At 54.7% G+C, this 21,171-nt stretch overlaps 1 protein-coding gene and 1 long non-coding RNA gene across 4 annotated transcripts in view; one reads left to right on the top strand and one right to left on the bottom strand.

Moving 5' to 3' along the window:
• Positions 1-232: 232 nt before the first annotated feature.
• On the bottom strand, positions 233-5,030 carry LOC133771467 (uncharacterized). Of its 2 annotated transcripts, XR_009867574.1 has the most exons (4): positions 4,844-5,030; positions 4,369-4,471; positions 1,382-2,210; positions 233-1,266 (listed from the first exon to the last, which is right to left on the bottom strand). It is a non-coding gene; the product is annotated as an uncharacterized LOC133771467 (long non-coding RNA). The 2 variants fall into 2 exon arrangements; XR_009867575.1 differs by lacking the exon at positions 4,369-4,471.
• A 216-nt stretch (positions 5,031-5,246) lies between these two features.
• FUBP3 (far upstream element binding protein 3) overlaps positions 5,247-21,171 on the top strand; it is a 49,797-nt gene continuing 33,872 nt past the window's right edge. For both annotated transcript variants that reach the window (XM_062207372.1, XM_062207371.1), the window contains exons 1-2: positions 5,247-5,385; positions 20,145-20,250. In XM_062207372.1, coding sequence (XP_062063356.1) covers positions 5,302-5,385; positions 20,145-20,250 — 190 coding nt within the window. In that variant the 5' untranslated portion in view covers positions 5,247-5,301. The remainder of the gene's footprint in view (positions 5,386-20,144; positions 20,251-21,171) is intronic.

Raw genomic sequence — 21,171 nt, 5'->3', positions numbered from 1 at the left:
TTTTTCCGTTGGTTCACCCCACAAGTGGCTGCTATGGCCGGCGCGCTGCACTGATCTGAAGCCAGGAGCCAGGTGCTTCCTCCTGGTCTCCCATGCTGGTGCAGGGCCCAAGGACCTGAGCCATCCTCCACTGCCTTCCTGGGCCACAGCAGAGAGCTGGACTGGAAGAGGAGCAACCAGGACAGAATCCGGTGCCCCAACCAAGACTAGAACCCGGTGTGCCAGCGCCTCAGTCGGAGGATTAGCCGAGTGAGCCGCAGCACCAGCCCCAGAATAAATATCTTTAAATTCCACTTTGCATGAACTTTTTGGGGTATCCACCTATATATACACATGCATATATACTCTATTAAGGTAGCTGCTAACTTATCACTCTCAGGGTAAGATTTTTTTTTTTTTTTTTTTTTTGGGTCCTACAGCTCTGAAAACAAGGCCTCAGCCCGGGGCGACCCTGACAGCAGGGCGAGCTGGGCCTGGCACTGGGTTGGGGACACACAGGCTCCGAGCTCCCGTGCAAAGGGTAAGATTTAAAATAGACATTTCAGGGACTGGCGCTGTGGCTCAGTGGGTTAAGCTGCTGTCTGAAGTGCCAGCATCCCAGTTCAAGTCCCGGCTGCTCCACTTCCAATCCAGCTCCCTGCTAATGGCCTGGGAAAGAAGCGGAAGATGACTCAAGTCCTCGGGCCCCTGCACCCACATGGGAGACCTGGAAGAAGCTCCTGCCGCCTGGCTTTGGCCTGACTCAACCCATTGAGGCCATTTGGGGAGTGAACCAGCAGATGGAAGATCGACCTCTCTCTTTCTTTCTCTCCCTCTCTGTTTCAAATAAATAAATACGTCTTACAAAATAAGATCACCATTTGATAATGATCACATCACTCCAATCCTCCAGGGAGTGTCTTTAGCACTTGGTCACACTGCAGATCCTTAATAAATCTCTACTTTTACACTTGGAGGTCGTATGCTGACCTGCTCTTTAGTCTGAAAAGGAGAGTCCAGCAGGCCCGACGTTGGGAAAGACTGGGAGTGGTGAGCTGCAAACATCTCGAAACGGAGAACAGGGGCGGGCATTCGGCACAGCCGGTCAGGCCACTTCTAGGGGCACCCACATCCCGTGTTAGAGCACCTGGGGTCACATGCTGCCTCCACTTCTGATCCGGCTTCCTGCTGACGGGCACCCTGGGAGGCAGCAGTGACGGCTCAAGTACTCGGGTCCTCGCCACCCACGTGGAGACCCAGGTGGCGTTCAGGGCTCCTGGCTTAGGCCTGGCCCAGCCCCAGCCCCAGCTGTGGAACACAGCTGGAAAATCTATCTTTCTTTCAATTGCTCTGCCTTTCAAATGAATAAAATTCAATTAAATGAACAGAATACTCCACTCACAAGGACTTGAGTGATGCAAGTCTTCCCCACTGTACAACATGCCCCATGTAGCCTCTTCGCTTCCCTGGGAAACTACGTGACTGTTCAACACCACTGGCTATGTCTCCAGGGAGGTGGGTTCCGTTTCTCTGCCCCCTGGGCGGTGCGTGGCCAGGGCTTACTTTGGCCAGGCAGACATAAGATGAGGCGCCACGGGTCATTTCCTTGCAATAGCTTCAAAAGCCACCGTGTGCTTCCTTCTTCTGCATTCTACAGACAGCAGGCGTGGCCATGCGACGTCCTGCGGCCAGGGAAAGTGAGCAGTGCCCATCACGGAGGCAGAAGCGCCACCAGCCAGTCCGCGCTTTGCCTCTCTCTCCTTGACGTCTGAGGTTCCGGACAGGACCAAGGTCAGCTCTGTCAGCCGGCGGTGAAGAGCAGAGACCACACGTGGCAGAGGCACAAAGCACCAGAGATGCTCCCGCAGCAGGAGACACAGCCTACACTGGAAGCTGCAGACTTAAGATCTGTTACTGCCGCGTGGTCTGGGCTGTCCGCACCGCTCTGCAGGCGGCTCCCAGCTGGCGACGTCTGAGAGGCATTTCAGCGTCACCAGTTCCCGTGATCCTCTCCAGCCTTCAGGCAGGCTATGGCTTCGTAAGTCATAACCACAGGATGTGGAATTTTCTTTTAGCCTCTGAAAGCCTCGCCTTATCCTCTCTGGGTAAAATCATTCTCATTCATTCATTTCACAAATATGGAGGCAAAAATCAGGCGTCAGGCGTTGTGCTAGGTGCTGAGCGGGCCACGAACAAGGTAAGCACGGCCCCGCCTCAGGGGAGGTTTGAGTCTTGAGGAAAAGCCAGAAAAAAGCAAATTCTTATACAGAGACTTACAGGCAATGGGGGGAGTGCAACAATGATGCCACCCAGGGTGTGCGAACACGTAACCGTGAACCTGACCAGGTCTGGCTCCTTGTCCAGGAAAAGATGGGGAAGCAGAACCCTATCTTCCCACTGAGCCGTACTCTGATCTCTGGACCAAACCTTGGAATGTACCCTGCATTTGGGCCAAGAACCCTGTTCACACTATTTACGTTCATGGGAAAACCAGCTGGAATATGGAAGAACCAACATCTTCCACTTCAAACTATAAAACAAACAAACAAACAAACAAACAAAACACTTGGGGCCGGCTGTGGTGCAGCAGGTTAAAGCCCTGGCCTGAGGCGCTGGCATCCCATATGGGCGCCAGTTTGAGACCTGGCTGCTTCACTTCCGATCCAGCTCTCTGCTGTAGGCTGGGAAAGCAGTGGAAGATGGCCCAAGTGCTTGGGCCCCTGCACCTGCATGGGAGACCAGGAGGAGGCGCCTGGCTCCTGGCTTTGGATCACTCAGCTCTGGCCGTCGTGGTCATCTGGGGAGTGAACCAGTGGATGGAAGACCTCTCCTCTCTCTCTGCTTCTCCTTCTCTGTGGAACTTTGACTTTCAAGTAAATAATAAATAAATCTTTAAAAAAAAAAAAACACTTAAAACAGAAATATCACTGATACTGGGTGATTATTACATCAGCATTCCTTGTTTGTGAAGGCTGATGTAATATTCCTGACATCGACAAAGCTAAAACACTCCACACGCCAGACCGGGCAACAAACATGTGTGTTGTTACGGTCCTGCCTCATAGAAGCGTGTTAACGACCACTCAGCCAACTGGGTGGGTTGAAACATTTGCCTGAAACTGATCATTTTCACTCTCACAGTTTTGCCAAATTCTTTTATTATGCCATAATCCAGAAATCATTCCAATTGGCATTTTTCTTGCTTTTTCTTTTTAAAAAGATTTATTTGTGAGAAAGATAGAGTGACAAAGACAGAGAGAGATCTCCCATCCACTGTCCTCCTCAAGGCCAGAATGACTGGGGCTGGGCCAGGCCAAGGCCAGGAGCCTGGAACTCCCTCTGGGTCCCCTACATGGGTGGCAGAGGTTCAAGGCCTTGGGCCATCTTTTTGGTGCCTTGCCCGGGCAAGCCAGGACCCGTGAACCATCATTCTGATACAGGATGCCAGCATTGCAAGAGGGGGCTTACCCCACTACGCCACAACACCTGTCCCAGCTGGGCACTTTTCAGTCCCAAGGAAGCATCTACGAGGTGTCCAACTCGAGGTTTTACAGAGGAAAATGAGAAAGTCTGCTCTAAAGGAACCCACAGTCCGAAAGTGAGGTCATTAATGAAAACCACCAAAAAGTGCACTTCGACGATCGGCCAGGAGCTTTCTCGGATTTCTTCCCCCGGCCCGGAGCTCCCCAGTGTCGGCGGGTGGGGGTCATCGAGAGAAGTCAATGGCTTCTCTTCCCTCATTTCCTCAGCCTGGCACCCGTCTTCCTTCCCAACTCAAGACGGGTAAAAAACGCTCAGCAACGCAGCCATCATAAAACCCAACCCCTTGGCACCAGAGGGCTTGGTACACATTAAACACGGGAGCAACTGTGTTAACCCAGACAGGCAGGCCAACTTGGACTTGCTGCCAACAAGCAGGGTGTCCAACTCAGGCCTTGCTACTTCTCTTGGGTTTTGTTTGCTTACTTAGAACAACTTTTAAAATATATATATATATATATTTATTTATTTATTTTATTTGAAAGGCAGAGTTAGAGAGGCAGAGAGAGAGATAGAGAGAGAGAGGTCTTCCATCCAGTGATTCACTCCCCAGATGACCACGACGGCCAGAGCTGCGCTGATCCAAAGCCAGGAGCCAGGAGCTTCCTCCAGGTCTCCCACGCAGGTGCAGGGGCTAAAGCACTCGGGCCATCTTCTACTGCTTTCCCAGGCCACAGCAGAGAGCTGGATCGGAAGTGGAGCAGCCGGGACCTGAACTGGTGCCCATATGAGATGCCGGCACTGCAGGTGGCCACTTTCCCTGCTATGCCACAGCGCCAGGCCCCAGAAGAACCATTTCCAAGGCTCAAGTGTAGTCCTGGACTTTGCTTTGCTTTGAAAAACCTGTACCTGTGCTGTGGCGTGGCGGGTTAATCCCCAGTCCTGCATCCAATATGGGCGCGGGTTCAAGTCTCAGCTGCTCCACTTCTGATCCAGCTCCCTGCTAACGCGCCTGGAAAAGCAGCAGGAGATGGCTCAAGTCCTTGGGCCCCTGCACCTGCGTGGGAGACCCGGAGGAAGCTCCTGGCTCCTGGCTTTGGGTCGGCTCAGCTCGGACCGTTGCAGCCATCTGGGGAGTGACCCAGCGGATGGAAGACCTCTGTCTTTCCTTTTCTGTCTCTGTAACCCTTTCAAATAGATAAAAGCAAACTATGTATCTAGTCACTCTTTTAAAAAAATTTACTGCTGCAACCCCGCAATGCGCTCCGACCCAGGGGGCGGGGGCACAGTGAGGTCCCGACCGCAGGGGCGTGTGTCGGAGGCCGTCGGCCGGCTCCCGGGGGTCCCCGGACACCCCCGGGCCGCCGTCGCGCGCCCGCCATACCTCACTCTGCGCTCACCCGGCCGGTGCCCAGCGCTCGGTGCCCACAGCTCGGACGCCCCAGGGGCCGGGTTTCCAGCGCAGCCCGCCTCCTGGGGGGGGGAGGCTTGCAGAGGAAAGCCTCGTCCCTCCTCCCTGAGCGTCTCCACGGCCACGTCCGAGCCGCGGGGGCCTGCGGCCACAGCGCCGTCCGCCCGGCACCAGCTCCCACCCGGGGCGGGGCGGGGTCGCGCCCCGGAGCCACGCCCCCCGCGCCGCGGCCACGCCCCCGCGCCGCCCGGGCCGCGGTCACGTGCTCTGCAGACCCCGCCCCGCAGACGCGGCTCCCCTCGCACCGGGCGTCCCGGCTTCCCTTCCGCCGGAAGTGGGGCGCTTTTCCCTTTCCGGCTACGGGTCCCCGAGCGGAGCGGGAGGCCGGACCGGGGAGCCGACAGGCGGCGGCGGCGGCGGCGGGGGCGGTCATGGCGGAGCTGGTGCAGGGGCAAGGTGCTCCGGTGGGGATGAAGGCCGAGGGCTTCGTGGACGCGCTGCACCGGGTCCGGCAGGTACGGGGGCGGCCGGCCGGCGGGAGCACGAGAGCCCGAGGCGGGGCCGGGCCGGGCGGGGAGGAGGGGGTCGGGCCTGGGGCGGGAGGCCGCCGGGGCCGACGCCTCAGCCGGGCCTGGCCTTGCAGTGGGGCGTCTGCGGCGGGGAGGAGCCAGGGGCCGAGGCGCCGCCGCGAGGCTCGGGCCCACCCTCGTCGGGCGGGTCTCCCAGGTGCCTGCAGCCGCCGGGAGAGGAGCTACCCGGGGCGCTCGGCCCGTGGCGCCCCCGCGGCCGGGCTGAGGGTCGTGGGGGCAGGGGGCTGGGGAGCTCCCGCCGAGGGTCCGGGCACGGACGCACGGCAGCCGTCTGCCGCCCGGGAGCTTGTTGAGGCTCGGAAGAGGCCGTCTTTTGACTTAACCATGCTTGGAGGGTGGAGTGCAAGAAACCGAGGGTGCTCTGGGGGCGGGGGGCCCCGGGCCCTGGCAGTCCCGCGTGTCAGCCGGCTTCCTCTGCCGGCGAGAACAGGACCGGGGCTCACCCTGACCGTGGGGCTTGGTCGTGCATTTTGACAGAGTTCTGCAAGCGGCTGCACGCTTCCCCGGAGAGCGAGCGTGGGCCCTGCCGCCGGCGGTTCCTTGTCTCCTGGCAGGCGTCTTCGTCTCGTGTCAGGCTTACCGACAAGGTAGCCGGGATACGGGAACTTGCTCTGTTGACTGGCGTCTGACTGTGTCTTGCTGTGTGGTTGTGCGTGCGCTGATGGTATTAAGGGTTGGGCTGTAACTACTGACTGCTGGATCCCGGACAGACAGCCGCAGGACTCGCTGTGTTAGAAGAAGGTCGCCTCAGGATGTGCACTTTCCATCTCTTCCCAGTGTCCGAGGGAGGGAGCCCTACCCGTTTCCCAGATACTCACTGTTGGTCCAAATACCCGTGCTCCTGGAGACGTTCTGTCGGATCTCTCCGAGCCTCTGGTCCCGCCTGGCATCTTACCTGATGAGTGGTCCTCACTGCCTAGGTGCCAAGCAGGGCGGTAGTGAGTGTCCAGAGCCGCCCGCAGGCTGTGATGGACAGACACGCCCTCCGGCGCCCCTCTGCTCCTCTTCGGGACAGGGCCCTGCACCTGTTCTCTGGCTGTAACACAAGTGTGCAATGCTGTGCTGATGTGTGGCAGTCACCGTGCTGGCCTGCTGTGTCCAGGAAGAAGCCTAGTCCCGCCCTACGGAGCCCGGGTCCTCGGGTTGCCGGGTCCTGTGGTTTGAACTATTGCGAAGACCGCGCTTCCAGAACTCGTGTTCTTGGACAGCCTGCTCGGGAGGGAGCCCCTCTGTCGTACGCTGGCCTCATGTGGGTTGTTGAAGCAGGGGTGTTTACTGTTAGCAGTGAAAACCTCCCCGGAATTGTGCTCGGCTCTGAGCTACGCCCTTGGCCGGAGCAGGAATCAGCCGGTGGAGACAGGGCCGCAGGTGGGTGCCTTCTGGTGTTAGCAGCCGGAGGTCCACACTTCTCCAAGGACTGGACGGCCTTTAAGGACCGAAGGAGAAGACAGGTCTGTGTGTAATTTTAGGTGCAGCCCACAGATTGGCGGTGGACAAGAGTGGAGTGTTAGAAATCCGTGATACTGTGTGCCTTATGGTAGGGCTGACCTCAGAGGCTCCCATGTCGTTTGGGCATCTTTAAGGAAACTCGGCTTCACCGCTGTGTGCACAGCGTGTTGCACAGATGTGATTTCCCCCACGTAAATAGAAGTAAAAGACTGCGTTTCTCTGTGTGAATGATTTCAAAGCTCTTTCTTCTCTTACGTGTCTTCATAAGCAGCAGCCAGTCTTTGAGCCCTTACAGGTTTGTTAGGGAGCAGTGAGGCGTCGGCGTGCTCAATGTGTCCAGCAGAGTCTGAGTGGTTGGAACCTGCAGTGTCTGTCCAGGCTGCCGCGTGGCGTCCAGCAGCTAATCCACGGAGCGTCCCTGTGGCACCCTGGAGCCTTTTTGCGTAGCCTTTGGCCTCTTTCCAACAAAGTGAATCAGTTGTTGCTGTGCGGTCCCTCTGATCAAAAGAGAATCTGAAGATGTTGTGTACGATTTAAATGTTTTCCCAGCAGTCTGGAGTCCAGCAAGTTCGTGTCGGGCACACATGGGTCATGGACGCCGTGCCGCAGGGAGCAGGATTGTGGTCCGACTCGGTCCCGTTGCTGAGGAGCTGCATCTGCGGCATGTTAAAAGCATGCAGGGAGGGGCCACTTGGAACACCCTCATCCCACGTCAACCCACCTGCATCCAAGTTCTAGCTCCGCTTCCCAGCCCAGCTTCCTGCTGCTGTGTGGCACGGGAGGCAGCAGACAGTGGCTCACTTGGTTGGGTCTCTGCTACCCATTGGGAGATTTGGTTGGAGTTCCCGGTTCCCAACTTCAGCCTGGCACAGCCCTGGCTGTTTTGGGCATTTGAGGAGTAAACCCCCAGATGGGGGGGTAGCTCGCTCTGTGTGTCTGCTTTCCACATAAAATGAAAACGAACAAACGTTAAGTAAAGACACGGCTAGTTCTGCAGAGTTACAGGCTTGGTAGCAAAACTAAAGTGTTTCTTCAACTTGTGCGGAGGGAACAGGGGCCTCCTAGTACTAGTGGGACGTGTGCCCAGGTTAGATAGGCCTCTGCACCTGTCTCCTGACTGTCTGGGTTGCAGGCTATCCCACTGCGATAATGGATGAGTAGGTGCAACTGTGGCTCGTTTTGTGTAGTTTTTCTAAAGGTATTTTTGCAAGTTCCCAGCAAGTCTGCTGCTCGTGTAGTTGTGTCTGTCACCAGGTACCAGCAGGCGCGTGGGAACAGGTCAGTGTGCCACCACAGAGCATTGCTGGTGCCCAGCGGCCTTTCACAAGCCGGTCAGCGGTCGCCAGGCCTCACCTCGAGAGGAGAGCATGCCAGCCCCCAGCTCTGTAGGACAGTAAGCTGCTGTGTCGGTCCAGGCCCAGCCAGCGCCTCTGCATTGCACAACGCCAGAGGATTCTGCTCATTTAGAATCAAGTAGGAATGGAGCTTCACGCAGTGGCTCAGGCCCTAACGGGTACGAGGAAGTCCTTGCCGAGTCAATAGGAAGTGGCCTTTTCACAGATTCTCCAGCCTGGAACCTGTCTACTGGCATTTGGGAGTGGGGGAGGGTGGGGGTTGGTGTGGAGCCTCCGCTGCTGCTGCTCTCGCTTTGAACCTGAGCACTTGGCATGTTTGTCGGATCCCCTGGGCCCGTGTGGGACTTCAGCAGTGCAAGATGCTTTGTCTACAGTGTTAGGAGAACACTGTGCGTCTGCCATTAACAGTGGGGGAGAAAAGCTGCGTTGACTGGCTACTGGCTACACCTGGAGAGATTTGTGCCTTTGCCCAGTTGTTAATGTTTTTTGACTCCTGCAAAGGTGAGCGTGCTGGTTGGTCTAGATGCTTAGTTTGCACTCACTGAGACTGCTGTGTACAAGCCGTGGTTGAGCAGGTGAGCGTCGCACAAGGGGCCGACGTGTGCCTGCAGGCTCATGCGAGCTTCCTCAGACACTTGAAGGCAGCCAGGGGCTGCAGGAGGCCCATGGGCCGCTCCCGGAGCTTTGCTGTGGGGGGACCCAGTACAGCGCCCTGCTCAGGGCGAGTCCTTGTTGAAGAGCGTTGGGTGTGCCACTGAGCCCACCTGGGGGACCACATGTTAATGCTGAACTTTGTGTTTGGTATTGAAGAGTAGATAGTAAACGAGCTGTGTATTCTGCTGGATGCCTCTGGCTTTCCCCGGCAGTAGCTGAGACTTCTCATCTTACCATCTGACAGCCCCTTGGTGCTAGCAAGCTTTGAAGTCTGTTTTGTCAGCTACCTCCACCACAGTTCCAGACTGGTAGCCCGTGGGCTGGAGCAGGTTACAGTGGGTCTGCAGGCGTCCTCTGTTTGACCCACTCGGTGCCAGCTCTCGGAGACTAGAGTGGTTGGCAGAAAAACTGAGACTCCAGCTTTTCTAGGAAAGGTGTGGCCACACTGCTTCCACTTCCTGTGTGGCAGTGTCGGCAGGAGTAGCTGCTGCCCCACACAGGCGCCGTTGACTCTGGGCTGCCTTCACTGCCACTTCCTTGGTGTAGGTTGGGATGTCTAATGAGCAGCTTTGGTCCTGATTCTTTTCCAGTTGTGAGCCCATCATCTAATTTCTAGTGCAGAGAAGTCCGGGTGGAGAGTAGGAGGTCTGTGCCTCCTGCCGGTGGCCGGATGACCTTGGGCCAGGTTGGCCTTTGCTAGCTTCTGATCGCAAGCTGTGGTAGGTCCTCCATGAAGAAGAGCTCTTGGGCAAATAAGTTTCTAAGTGCAGGGTTCAGTAAGAGTGAGTTGGCTGAAGTTAGTGCCCTCTTTTCATGAAACTGAGCCTTGGCCGGCGCCGCGGCTCACTAGGCTAATCCTCCGCCTGCAGCGCCGGCACACCGGGTTCTAGTCCCTGTCGGGGCACCGGATTCTGTCCTGGTTGCTCCTCTTCCAGTCCAGCTCTCTACTGTGGCCCAGGTCCTTGGGTCCTGCACTCGCATGGGAGACCAGGAGAAGCACCTGGCTCCTCCCTTCGGATCAGCGCGGTGCGCCTGCCGCAGCGCACCTACTGCGGCAGCCATTGGAGGGTGAACCAACGGCAAAAGGAAGACCTTTCTCTCTGTCTCTCTCTCACTGTCCACTCTGCCTGTCAAAAAAAAACAAAAAACAAAAAAGAAACTGAATCTTATTCTATGGGCAAACTTGAGGAAGTGAACAGTCGCAACACTTTAAACCCATGAACATTCAGCATTTGCGTCTGACTAGATTTTTTTTTTTTTTTTTTTTTTTTTATTAAATAGAATTTTTGGATGCTGGCGCCGTGGCACAGTGGGTTAAAGACCCGGCCTGCAGTGCCGACATCCCATATGGGCGCTGGTTCAAGTCCTGGCTGTTCTTCTTCCGATCCAGCTCTCTGCTATGGCCTGGGAAAGCAGTAGAAGATGGCCCAGGTCCTTGGGCCCCTATACCCACGTGGGAGACCCAGAAGAAGCTCCTGGCTCCTAGCTTCAGATTGCTGCAGCTCTAGCCATTGCAGCCATCTGGGGAGTGAACCAGCGGATGGAAGACCTTTCTCTCTCTCTCTCTCTCTCTCTCTCTGCCTGTCTGTAATGCTTTCAAATAAATAAATAGTTTTAAAAAACATGGAATTTTTTAAGATATTATTCATTTAAGAGGTAGCGTTACAGAGAGAAAGGTCTTCCATCCGCTGGTTCACTCCCCAAATGGCCACAAACAACTGGAGCTGCGCTGATCCAAAGCCAGGAGCCAGGAGTTTTTTCCAGGTCTCTCATGTGGGTGCAGGGACCCATCTTCTACTGCTTTCTCAGGCCATAGCAGAGAGCTGGATCAGAATTGGAGCTGGCGGAACTTGAACTGGCACCCATATATGATGCCGGCACTACAGGCAGAGGCTTAGCTCACTACGCCACAGCACCAACCCCCTGACTAGAGCTTTAGAATTTTTTATTTGAGAGAGAGAGAGAGATCTTCCATCTGCCAGTTCTCTCCCCAAATGGCTGGGACTGGACCACGCTGGGACTTGGGAGCCAGAAGGCAGTCCAGGTCTCCCAGGTGGTGGCAGGAACCCACTCGCTTGAGCCATCCGTCACTGCTGCCTCCCGAGTCCACACCAGCGAGGCGTCAAGCCCAGGCTCCACGTGGGGTGCACGTGTCCTGAGTGCGAGGCTAGCCACCCGCCTCCGGAGCAGCTTGGTCATGTTGCTTCTGTCGCTTCCTGATCACATCTGGTTGCAGTGGACGTCCGGTCCAGCTCCCCTGCCCCTGCCGTTCTGGGCAGTCCTGTACCCTGTCACTCTACCTTGGGATGGTCCCAGCTGAAGATGTTCTGCATCTGGAGTTTTAATTATAGAGACACCTGGGAAAGATTGGCCAGGGCATCTTTCAGAGTTGTGAACTACACTTCTGTTTTAGTGCCAGATGCTTAGAAGTCATCTGCAAGGCCTGAGTGCTGCTGGTGGGAGTGGCGATGCCGTTCCGAGCGCTCCCATCACTGGAGGAACTGCTGCGTTCCCGTGGCCTTTGGTTTGGTGCTGGGCCCTGCACGGAGTAGCAGACTGGTTTGTGACTGGTTTTCACCTTGTTTCAGAATTAGATCCTCTCAGCCACCAGATGGGCTGTCATTCTCATTTCTTATTAAAATACCGAGCCAAAGGGGGTGTTTGCTGAGGGCCGTGCCTGGTTCATGTAGTAGTTGTCGAACCGACGGCTTCACATTTTGCAGACTTGGTTCCTTGTTCCCCCTCAGCGGGGGACAGCAGCAGAATTGTTGAACAACGTGTTGAAGAGACACTGGTGGGCTTCAGTGGACCGCAGGAGATAACGCCCACGGGCAGCTCGTAGGAGGGCCTGTGGTGGGGACCCGCCTGGACCGGCACTGCCGCCACGAGCCCAGCGGATCGCCGTAGCTTTGCCTGCAGATGGGCTTCTCTGCGCCCACTCTAGAGGCAGTGAGTGTGTAATGAGCACCGTCTGTATGCCAAGCATTGTGTGTGCATGAGGGGAATTTTTCTTCGACTTTTTGAAGACGACCGTGGGGCCGGCGCTGTGGTTCAGTAGGTTAAAGTCCCCACCTACGGTCAGCGCTATCCCATGAGTGACAGGCAAGTCCCAGCTGCTCGGCTTCTGAGCCAGCCCCCTGCTCACTGTACCGGGGAGCAGTGGAAGACGGCCCAAGTGCTTGGGAGACCTGAGTGAAGCCCCTGACTTTGACGTGGCTCAGCCCAGGGCATCGCAGCCTTCGAGGGAGTAAACCAGCAGATGGAAGATTCTCTCTCTGTGTGTGTGTGTGTGTACCTCTGCCTTTCAAATAAATAAATCTTTAAAAAAAATTACTTATTGGCCAGTGCCGCGGCTCACTAGGCTAATCCTCCGCCTGTGGCGCCGGCACACCGGGTTCTAGTCCCGGTTGGGGTGCCGGTTCTGTCCTGGTTGCTCCTCTTCCAGTCTAGCTCTCTGCTGTGGCCTAGGAAGGCGGTGGAGGATGGCCCAAGTGCTTGAGTCCCTGCACCTGCATGGGAGACCAGGAGGAAGCTCCTGGCTTCGGATCGGCGCAGCACGCTAGCCGTAGCGGCCATTTGGGGTGTGAACCAATGGAAAAAGGAAGACCTTTATCTCTCTCTCTCTCTCACTAACTGCCTGTCAAAAAAACAAAAACAAAAACATTACTTCTTAAGAAAATGGACCTCTTAAGGAATTTTTGTCTTAAAGGTACAGATTGCCCACCCACCCCTCAAGACTCTACGGGGGCCAGGGAGGTGGATGGTGCCCACGGGGACTTCCTCAGTGAGGTTATGCTGTTTCGAGGTGGTTTATAAAGTACTTTCCAACGAGAAACGGAGTACTTGGTTGTGCCCGAGCATGGGCAGAGTGAGGTTGTCAGCCTCTGAGGAGAGCTGGCGTCTTCCTCCATTGTCGTAGAATTCCTTGTTGTGGAGAAAGCCAGTAAATAGGGCAGAGTCGGCCAGGGCCTCCTCTCTGGTGACAATAGCTGTCATTCACTCAGCCCATGTTGTGCCGGGTGCCAGGCAAGGGTTCTCATTTGTGTTCTCTCTGTTGCTGGCCACAGAGTTCTCAGCAGGTGTTGCCGTCTGGTGGCAGTTACAGTTAACTCGAAGCCTCACCTTCATCTCATCGTCTGTGATGTGGAATATGTTGATGATGATAATTTTGCTAACAGTAGCGCGATATGAGACATTAGGGGGTTACGCTTGGGGGTGGGTGGTGCCTCGAGGAGGTACGAGGCAGATGTCCGGTGCTGGTTGTATAGGCATCGGAGTTGATGAAAATCCAGCAAGCTGTGAACGTATGGTCATGTACCTTCTTGTGTTGTTGTTATTCAATGAAAGGTTAAAATAGCAAGCACTTCTGCGTTCTTGCTGTGCCCCTGTCATCCTGGGTGTGTTACATTGTTACCTGTGGTAACCCTGTGGATACGGTTCTAGGCTCACCTGCTCCAGATCCGGCAGGAGTGAGGCTCAGGCCCTTCGGTGCCGTCAGATTGACAAAACACAGCCTCCTGCGCAGCGTCTAGGTAGCAGGCCAGGCCTGGGACTCGCTGCTCACTGCCGGGCTCTGCTCTCCTGGCCGCATGCCGTCCCCTCCTGCCATGGGGAGCCAACTTTCTGCCCCACTTGTGTATTCTCCCTGGCGGAGCCTCTCTGGTGGCTGCAGAGCAGACGTTCTGGGAAAGTTGGGCCCCTGCTGCCTGGGCGTGCGGGGGTGAGGGTTGAGATCCAGAGTGGCCACAGGTGGTATATGGTGTTCGGGTGGCTTTGCCTGCTTCTGCTTGGTGTGAAATTACAATAGGTGTGACCATGTCGGGGTGTCCTTAAATGGGACATTCTTGGATTTATGAAGTTAACTACTTCGATGGTAAAACCTGTTGTCAGAGAATTTTAGTCTTGAAAATGTACACTGAGGAAAATTCAGTTTCTAACTTGTATGGTTTGTGTACCAGCTCTATGATCTTTCCTTGCCATACCAGTAAACCCTCAGTTTACTATTTGCTTAACCTTATAAAATGTACATATGTTTAGAGTAATTTTTAAAAGGAAACTAAGCCACGGCCAGTGCTGTGGCTCACTAGGCTAATCCTCCGCCTTGCGGCGCCGGCACACCGGGTTCTAGTCCCAGTCGGGGCGCCAGATTCTGTCCCGGTTGCTCCTCTTCCAGGCCAGCTCTCTGCTGTGGCCCGGGAAGGCAGTGGAGGATGGCCCAAGTCCTTGGGCCCTGCACCTGCATGGGAGACCAGGAGGAAGCACCTGGCTCCTGGCTTCGGATCGGTGCAGCACACCGGCTGTAGTGGCCATCTGGGGGGTGAACCAACTGAAGGAAGACCTTCCTCTCTGTCTCTCTCTCTCACTGTCTAACTCTGCTTATCCAAAAAAAAAAAAAAAAGAAAAAAGAAAGAAAGAAAGAAAAGAAACTAAGCCAGGGTCCTAAGTGGAAAATTGCCGTACACAGGAGATGGCTGTGAGGGCAGCGGGCGGATGTGTAAGTTTACGTGCTCAGCCCCAGGCTGCCCGTGTGTTCTTCCTCGGCAGACACGGGGCTTGTCTGCCCTCGCGCTTCACTGGTGAAGACACCGAAGAGCAGGGTCCTTGAGGGTCTTGTCCAAGGTCACCCACTGGAAGAGCTGGCTGGAGACCAGGACTCCTGACTGATCCCTGGCCCAGTGCTCCCCTCCCCCTCCCCGTTTTTGCTAACTTCTGGCAGTGGAGGCTAAGTGTCTGTGGCGTGGATTTATTTTCCATCTATCACTGTGCTTAAAATAGCACAGGTAGTGAGATAACCCGTTTGCCTGCCCTCGGAAGGGAAGGGAGTGAGTCTTGTGGGGGAGAGTCTGCGCGGCGGTCCCCTCCAGGCCGTGCTGGGAGACGCGGGCTGCAGTGGCCCTGGCGCTGTTGGAGTGGCCTGGCCTCAGTGACGCTTGTCTGTGGCCCACGCCACTGGGGACTGAGGATAGTATCTTCCTTCCCATGAGCAGCTGCTGTTTGGGACACCGGGAATCACCCGCCATTAAGTTTAAGCCTTGGGAACTGAGATGTGGTTAAGAAAGCATCGGGGGAGGAAGGGGAGTTTGCTTAGTAGTTACGAGCATTTGCTCCAGTCAGGGGCCTCCGTTTATGTTTTGTTTGTTTATTTTTGTTTTTGTTTTTTGTAAGATTTATTTATTTATTGAAAAGCAGAGTTATACAGAGTCAGAGAGTGAGAAAGCTCTTCCATCTGCTGGTTTACTCCCTACATGGCCACAATGGCCAGAGGTGGGCCGTTCCAAAGCCAGGAGCTTCTTCCAGGCTTCCCATGCAGACACAGGGCCCCAAGGAGTTGGGCCATCATTTACTGCTTTCCCAGGTCATAGCAGAGAGCTGGATCAGAAGTAGAGCAGCTGGGACTCGAACAGGAACCCATTAGGGATACCAGCACTGTAGGCGGCAGTTTTACCCGCTTCGCCACAGCACCAGCCCAGGGGTGCCTAGGTGTTTCTGCCACTTGGAAAATGGGTGACTGGGGCCAGTGTTGTGGCACAGTGGGTTGAGCTGCCTCCCAACGTGCCAGCATCCCATATGGGTGCGTAAGAATCCTGGCTGCTCAGCTTCTAATCCAGCTCCCTCCTTTCTCTCCCCCTCTCCCCCTCTCCCCCTCCCTCCTTCCCTCTCTCCCTCCCTCCTTATCTCTATCACTCTCTGTAACTTTGCTTTTTAAATAAATAAGTCTTTAAAACAAACCAAAAAAGTGACTTTGGGCACAACAGGCTTCTCTGAGCCTGTTTTTCTTCTCTTAAAATGTAAATAGAGGGTTGGGGTCCCCAGTTAATCAGCCCCTGAGACACCTGCATCCAAAAGCAGTCCTGCTCCAGTCCAGATCCAGCTGTGATCCTGCTAATGAACATCTTGTGAGGTTGTCGGTGATGGCTCAAGTCCTTGCCACCCACATAGGGGCCCTGGTGGAGTTCCTGGCTTCTGGCTCAGCCTGGTTCAGCCTTCAGCCCCAGCCGTTGTGGGTATTTGGGTGCGGGGGGGGGGGGGGGGCAGAACGAATGTCTGGAAGTGTGCTCACTGGCTGTCTTTGCCTTTCAGATAAAAACAAACAAACTTGCAAGAAGTGTAGTTGGGTGGGTGTTTGGCCCAGCGGTTGAAGACACTGGTTGGGACGCCCGTATCCCATATCAGAATGCCTGTGTTGAGTCCCAGCAACGTCCCCGTTCTAGCTTCCTGATAACGCACAGCCTGGGAGACAGCAGTGATGGATCAAGTAGTTGGGTACCTGCCACCCACGTGGGAGACCTAGATTGAGTTCCTGACTCCCGGCCCTGGCTATTACAGGCATTTAACAAGTGAAGCAGCAGATGGGAGTGCATTCTCTGTTTCTTTGTCTGACTCTCTGCCTTGCAAATAAATAAGTAAATTTAAAAATATTAATGGAAATAATGCCACCCTCCTAGAGAATCATTGTAAGGAGTAACATAGCATATTTAAAATACACTTAGCACAGTGCCTAGCATGTGGGAAGCGCTCATTCAGTTTTAATTCTCAGATATTTAAAATGATTTCCTGGAACAAAGTTGCATTTGTAAGGGCAAAGGCATACAATTTTTTCTTAGAGTAGACTGTAGCATAATGTATCCTGTAGTGCCAGTACATGGTGTGCATGTGGTAAGGGTAACTTATTAACATTCTGTAGCCAGCCTTCCAGTGCAGTTGGCTGCCTGCAGTGCTACCCCTCCTGGAGATTTTTCCCAAATTAGAGATGACTGAAGTAAGCATGAATTAAGACCATCCCTGGGGGCCGACGCTGTGGCACAGCGGGTTAAATAAAGCCCTGGCCTCCCATGGGGTGCCAGTTTGAGTCCCGGTTCCACTTCCAATCCAGCTCCCTGCTATTGTGCCTGGGATATCAGCAGAGGACAGCCCAAGTCCTTGGGCCCCTGCACCCTCGTGAGAGACCTAGAAGAAGCTCCTGGCTGCTGGCTTTGGATCGGCACAGCTCTGACCACTGCAGCTATTTGGGGAGTGAACCAGCAGTTGGAAGAACTTTCTCTGTCTCTACCTCTCTCTGTAACTCTGTCTTTGAATTAAGGAAGAAAGGAAGTGAGAGAGAAAAGGAAAAGAACATTCCTGAAAACCTCAGTCTCATCTCAGGAATTCCTGTTGATTTCTTCAGGGCACGGAGGGGCTGTTCTAATACTTCCAGCACCTTGGCTTTGGGGAGAAAGTGACATCCCAGCAAGATAGGAAACTACCATATAAATTGTGAGGGAGGCCAAGGACTCAAGTGCATTTTAGCTCCTTTAGAAGGAAAGGGAAAAGTCTGGAAGGCCAGAAGCATCATCAGAAGGCGGAGGGGGGCAGGTCGTGCTTAGGAGCAGAGTTTGTGATAACAAGTGGTTGGAGACTCCACTGGGAATCATAAGCCCCTTTACCCCCTCTCTGTGCGTTGAGTCGTCTTCACTGTCTGCTAGGAGTGCTTGGGTCATCTTTAACTAAGCAGCTGGCCAGCGGTGCTGGAAGCCCTCGTGCTCTGTCTGCCGTGTGAGATGGAAGGGTCTGCCCCTTTACCGGCTGTGCCCTGCAGGGCAGCTTTGGCAAGTGAAGCAAGTAGCCAGCCCCACAGGCTCATTCCGAACAAACAGGCAGCATTGCAGGTCCTCGGGAGGAGGCTGTTGGGCAAGATGTGTGCTGTGTTCTGTTTTAGAGCAAATGAATCCTTGCCCTGGGCGTGCACAGCGGAGGTGGGTTTCTACAGCAGGCCAGCTTATAATTATTTACTAGAAGAATAAAACTGATTTCTGCAGCGCCCGTCCAGGCTGTGTCCTCTCTAGCCCAGTGAGGGGGTGGGCAGACTTTGTCTTTCACGGTCCATGCAGGAAGTGTTATAGGTAGGCCTTGGCATTGTGTCCGCCCTGGGTAGCTCCTCAGCTGTGCTGTTGACACGCACAGGCCACCACGGCCAGTTTGGTGATTTTCCAGCGGTGCCTTCATTACAAAAGCCAGTGGTCAGGACTGGCATTGTGACGTATTGTGGCTTCTTCCGGGTCTCCCACGGGCACAGGGGCCCAAGCACTTGGGCCATCTCCTGCTGCTTCCCCAGGCCGTTAGCAGGGAGCTGGAGCAGAACTGGAGCAGCCGGGACTCAACCAGCGCCCGTATGCGATACTGGCATCACAGGAGCAGCTTTGCCTGCTACGCCATAGCACCCCCCCGCCCCCCCCCCCGCCCCCCCGTGAAAATCAGCCTTTCCACAGGACCCCAGCCCCTTACTCTGACCTGTAAGCTCTCCAGGAACTGCGCGTGGTTCCGTCCATTCTAGCAGTGTTGACTTCTGTCTTCCAAGCTCAACCTACTGAGCTTGCTTCTGCCTCAGGGCCTTTCTGCTGAGCTGATCCGGTTATTGACGGCCTTGTTTGCCCTGTGACTCCAGGAGAGCAGGGCCTGCTTGTCTTGCCCAGAGCCCATGCAGTGGGTTCTTGGTGCTGGCTAGGGAGATCTCCGTGCTTTACCACCCTGGCATTGTGAAGTGCTCTCTGGTCTCAGTTCCTTTGCATTTGGGGTCTTTTATTATCCTGTCAAAAACTGAAGCCAGTGGTGTTACACCCGGGGGCTTCTGCAGAGAGAACAGACCTGCCCGCCATCGCAGAACTAGTAAATGGATTGACGCCTGTGTTTGGTTTGCTGTCATGATCTCCTTCGGTTGGTATTTGTTTAGGATGCTTTATTTTGGTCAAAAAGCCTCTGAAGTGTCCAGACACATTTGGATGGCCTCAGCCCCAGCACTGAGGACTTTGCTCTTGGGACAGCTGTGCTGGCTGCCCCCTTGACAACCCCTCCCCCTCCCCACGTACACTGTCTTTGACCGTAACTGGGGCCGTTTAGTTCCTGTGAGAAGAACAAAGTGATGGGTAAGTTAGGTCCTGCAGACCATCGGGCTTTTGGGGGAAGTTTGTTCAGAGCTATGTGCGGATCTTTGGTAGCAAAGACCAAAGGCTGAACTAGTTCCCAAGGGGTATTTCCCTTTCTCCAGTACAAGAGTCGGCTCTGCCGTGGTTTGGACACTCCTGTGACAAGCAGCCTGTCGTTCTCTGTATCTGTAGGTCACATCATCTGTGGACGTTAAAGTCACAAGGATGGGTATATCCCTAAAGAGTTGTCACTTTTGAGCAAGCAGAGCCTTTGCAGTGTTCTTGGGGGAATTTGTGGCTTAAGGGAATACTTTCAAAAGGAGCTGAGAGGCTGGCACTGTGGTGTAGCGGGTAAAGCCGCCACCATATGGGCACGGTTTGAGTCCCAGCTGCTCCACTTCCGATCCAGCTCCCTGCTATGGCCTGGGAAAGCAGTGGAAGATGGCCCGAGTCCTTGGGCCCCTGCACCTGCATGGGAGACCAGGAAGAAGCTCGTGGCCCTGGCTTCAGATGGGTGCAGCTCTGGCCGTTGCGGCCATTTGGGGAGTGAACGAGCGGATGGGAGACCTCTCTCTCTCTCTGCCTCTGCCTCTCTGTAACTCTGCCTTTCAAATAAATAAATAAATCATCTTTTTTTAAATGGAAAAAAAAAAAAAAAAAGGAGCTGACCCCTTGGACAGAGTTCCCCTGAAGCAGGCCTGCCCGTCCCTTCACTTTGACACAGCTGCCTGCAGTGTGCTCCTGAGAAACACTCCTGACCTGTACAAGGCGAGTCTTTGGGAGCATTGAGTTCTCTATTTTATTTTATTTTTTGACAGGCAGAGTGGACAGTGAGAGAGAGACAGAGAGAAAGGTCTTCCTTTGCCGTTGGTTCACCCTCCAATGGCCGCTGCGGCCGGCGCACTGCGCTGATCCGAAGGCAGGAGTCAGGTGCTTCTCCTGGTCTCCCATGGGGTGCAGGGCCCAAGCACTTGGGCCATCCTCCACTGCACTCCCGGGCCACAGCAGAGAGCTGGCCTGGAAGAGAAGCAACCGGGACAGAATCCGGCACCCCGACCGGGACTAGAACCCGGTGTGCCAACGCCGCAAGCTGGGGGATTAGTCTATTGAGCCGCGGCGCCGGCCCGGGAGTATTGAATTCTAAAGACGCAATTAGAAGGCCAAAGGAAGCCTCGCTGAGCACTGAGACGCGTTCATCTGGTGACGTCACCGTGCTGTGATGTAGGTCGGGAAAATGGGATCGCGCCCGTTAGCCAGGACAGTTGTCTTCCCCCGGAGACAGAGCTGTGATTTGTTACTGAGTGTTTGAATCTGATTCTCTCTGTAGATTGCTGCTAAAATTGACTCAATTCCTCACTTGAATAATTCCACACCTCTCGTCGACCCCTCAGTGTATGGCTATGGAGTGCAGAAAAGGCCCGTGGACGACGGAGGTAAGTTGCTGTAAATATCTTTGCCTTTCAGACGGTGCTGAACCTGCCAGTTAGCTTTGAGTCTGTCAGCCATTTCCTTAAGAGCCCTCTCAGACGTCGCGCAAGAGGAACAGTGAGGGGAACTATTAGAATGGTTTTTCTCAGCAGTTCTTCCTGATTGCTGTGGTAGTACAGGAGGCTCGTCACCTGGGCTGTTAGGTAAAGACTTGGCCCCCAAGCATCTGCTTGGAAGTCATCTGGCCTGTTGGAGAGCGCTGCTTGGCTCAGGCCTCAGTTCCCCAGTGCACGTGTGAGAGTGGGAGGGCCCGCCTTGTTCCCAGGCAGAGCTACGCGGGAGGGAAGGAGAACAGTGCTTTGCACAGCCTGTCCTGTCTGTGACAGGTTCTGGTTGTTCATTCGTTCATTGTTACGTTGGTTGCCTCGCACACACTGCTGCGTCCCGGAGAGTCTGAGTCCGCTAGAAGAGCTGGGACTGACTGTCGCGTGTCATCTCCTGCGAGCGTCACTGTGGCACGCGGTGACGTGCACGTGGCCAGCAGGCCGCTGTCCTCTCCCGTGCACCAGCATAGCACTCCGTCGTGTATGTAGGCACACATTTCTGTGGCATGCAGTGAGAAATTCAGCTGTAGAATTGTGTAACAAAAAACCCATGTTCTGTGCACATAGGAAAAACAGAATTTGCCATGACTGATTTCTCTGATTACTTTGGGAATTCTACAAGAGGAGCTGACTGTTGTTTTTAGATGTGGAAGCCTTTCTGGAGTAATTGTTTTAAGGGGATAGCACTCATTTAAATATTCTTTTCTGCTAGTAACTGTTCATTGATCCCGCGCCGAGGTAACCTTTAAAACTGCTGCTCCAAAACTGTGCTCTCGAAGCTTTTGACTGGTGTCCGTGGTTTCTTAGGCCAAACATGACTGA

Source organism: Lepus europaeus, chromosome 12, assembly GCF_033115175.1.
Source record: "Lepus europaeus isolate LE1 chromosome 12, mLepTim1.pri, whole genome shotgun sequence".
Lineage (NCBI taxonomy): Eukaryota > Metazoa > Chordata > Mammalia > Lagomorpha > Leporidae > Lepus > Lepus europaeus.
The sequence above is the reverse complement of the archived record's forward strand: the minus strand, read 5'-3'. Positions and strand labels throughout refer to the sequence as shown.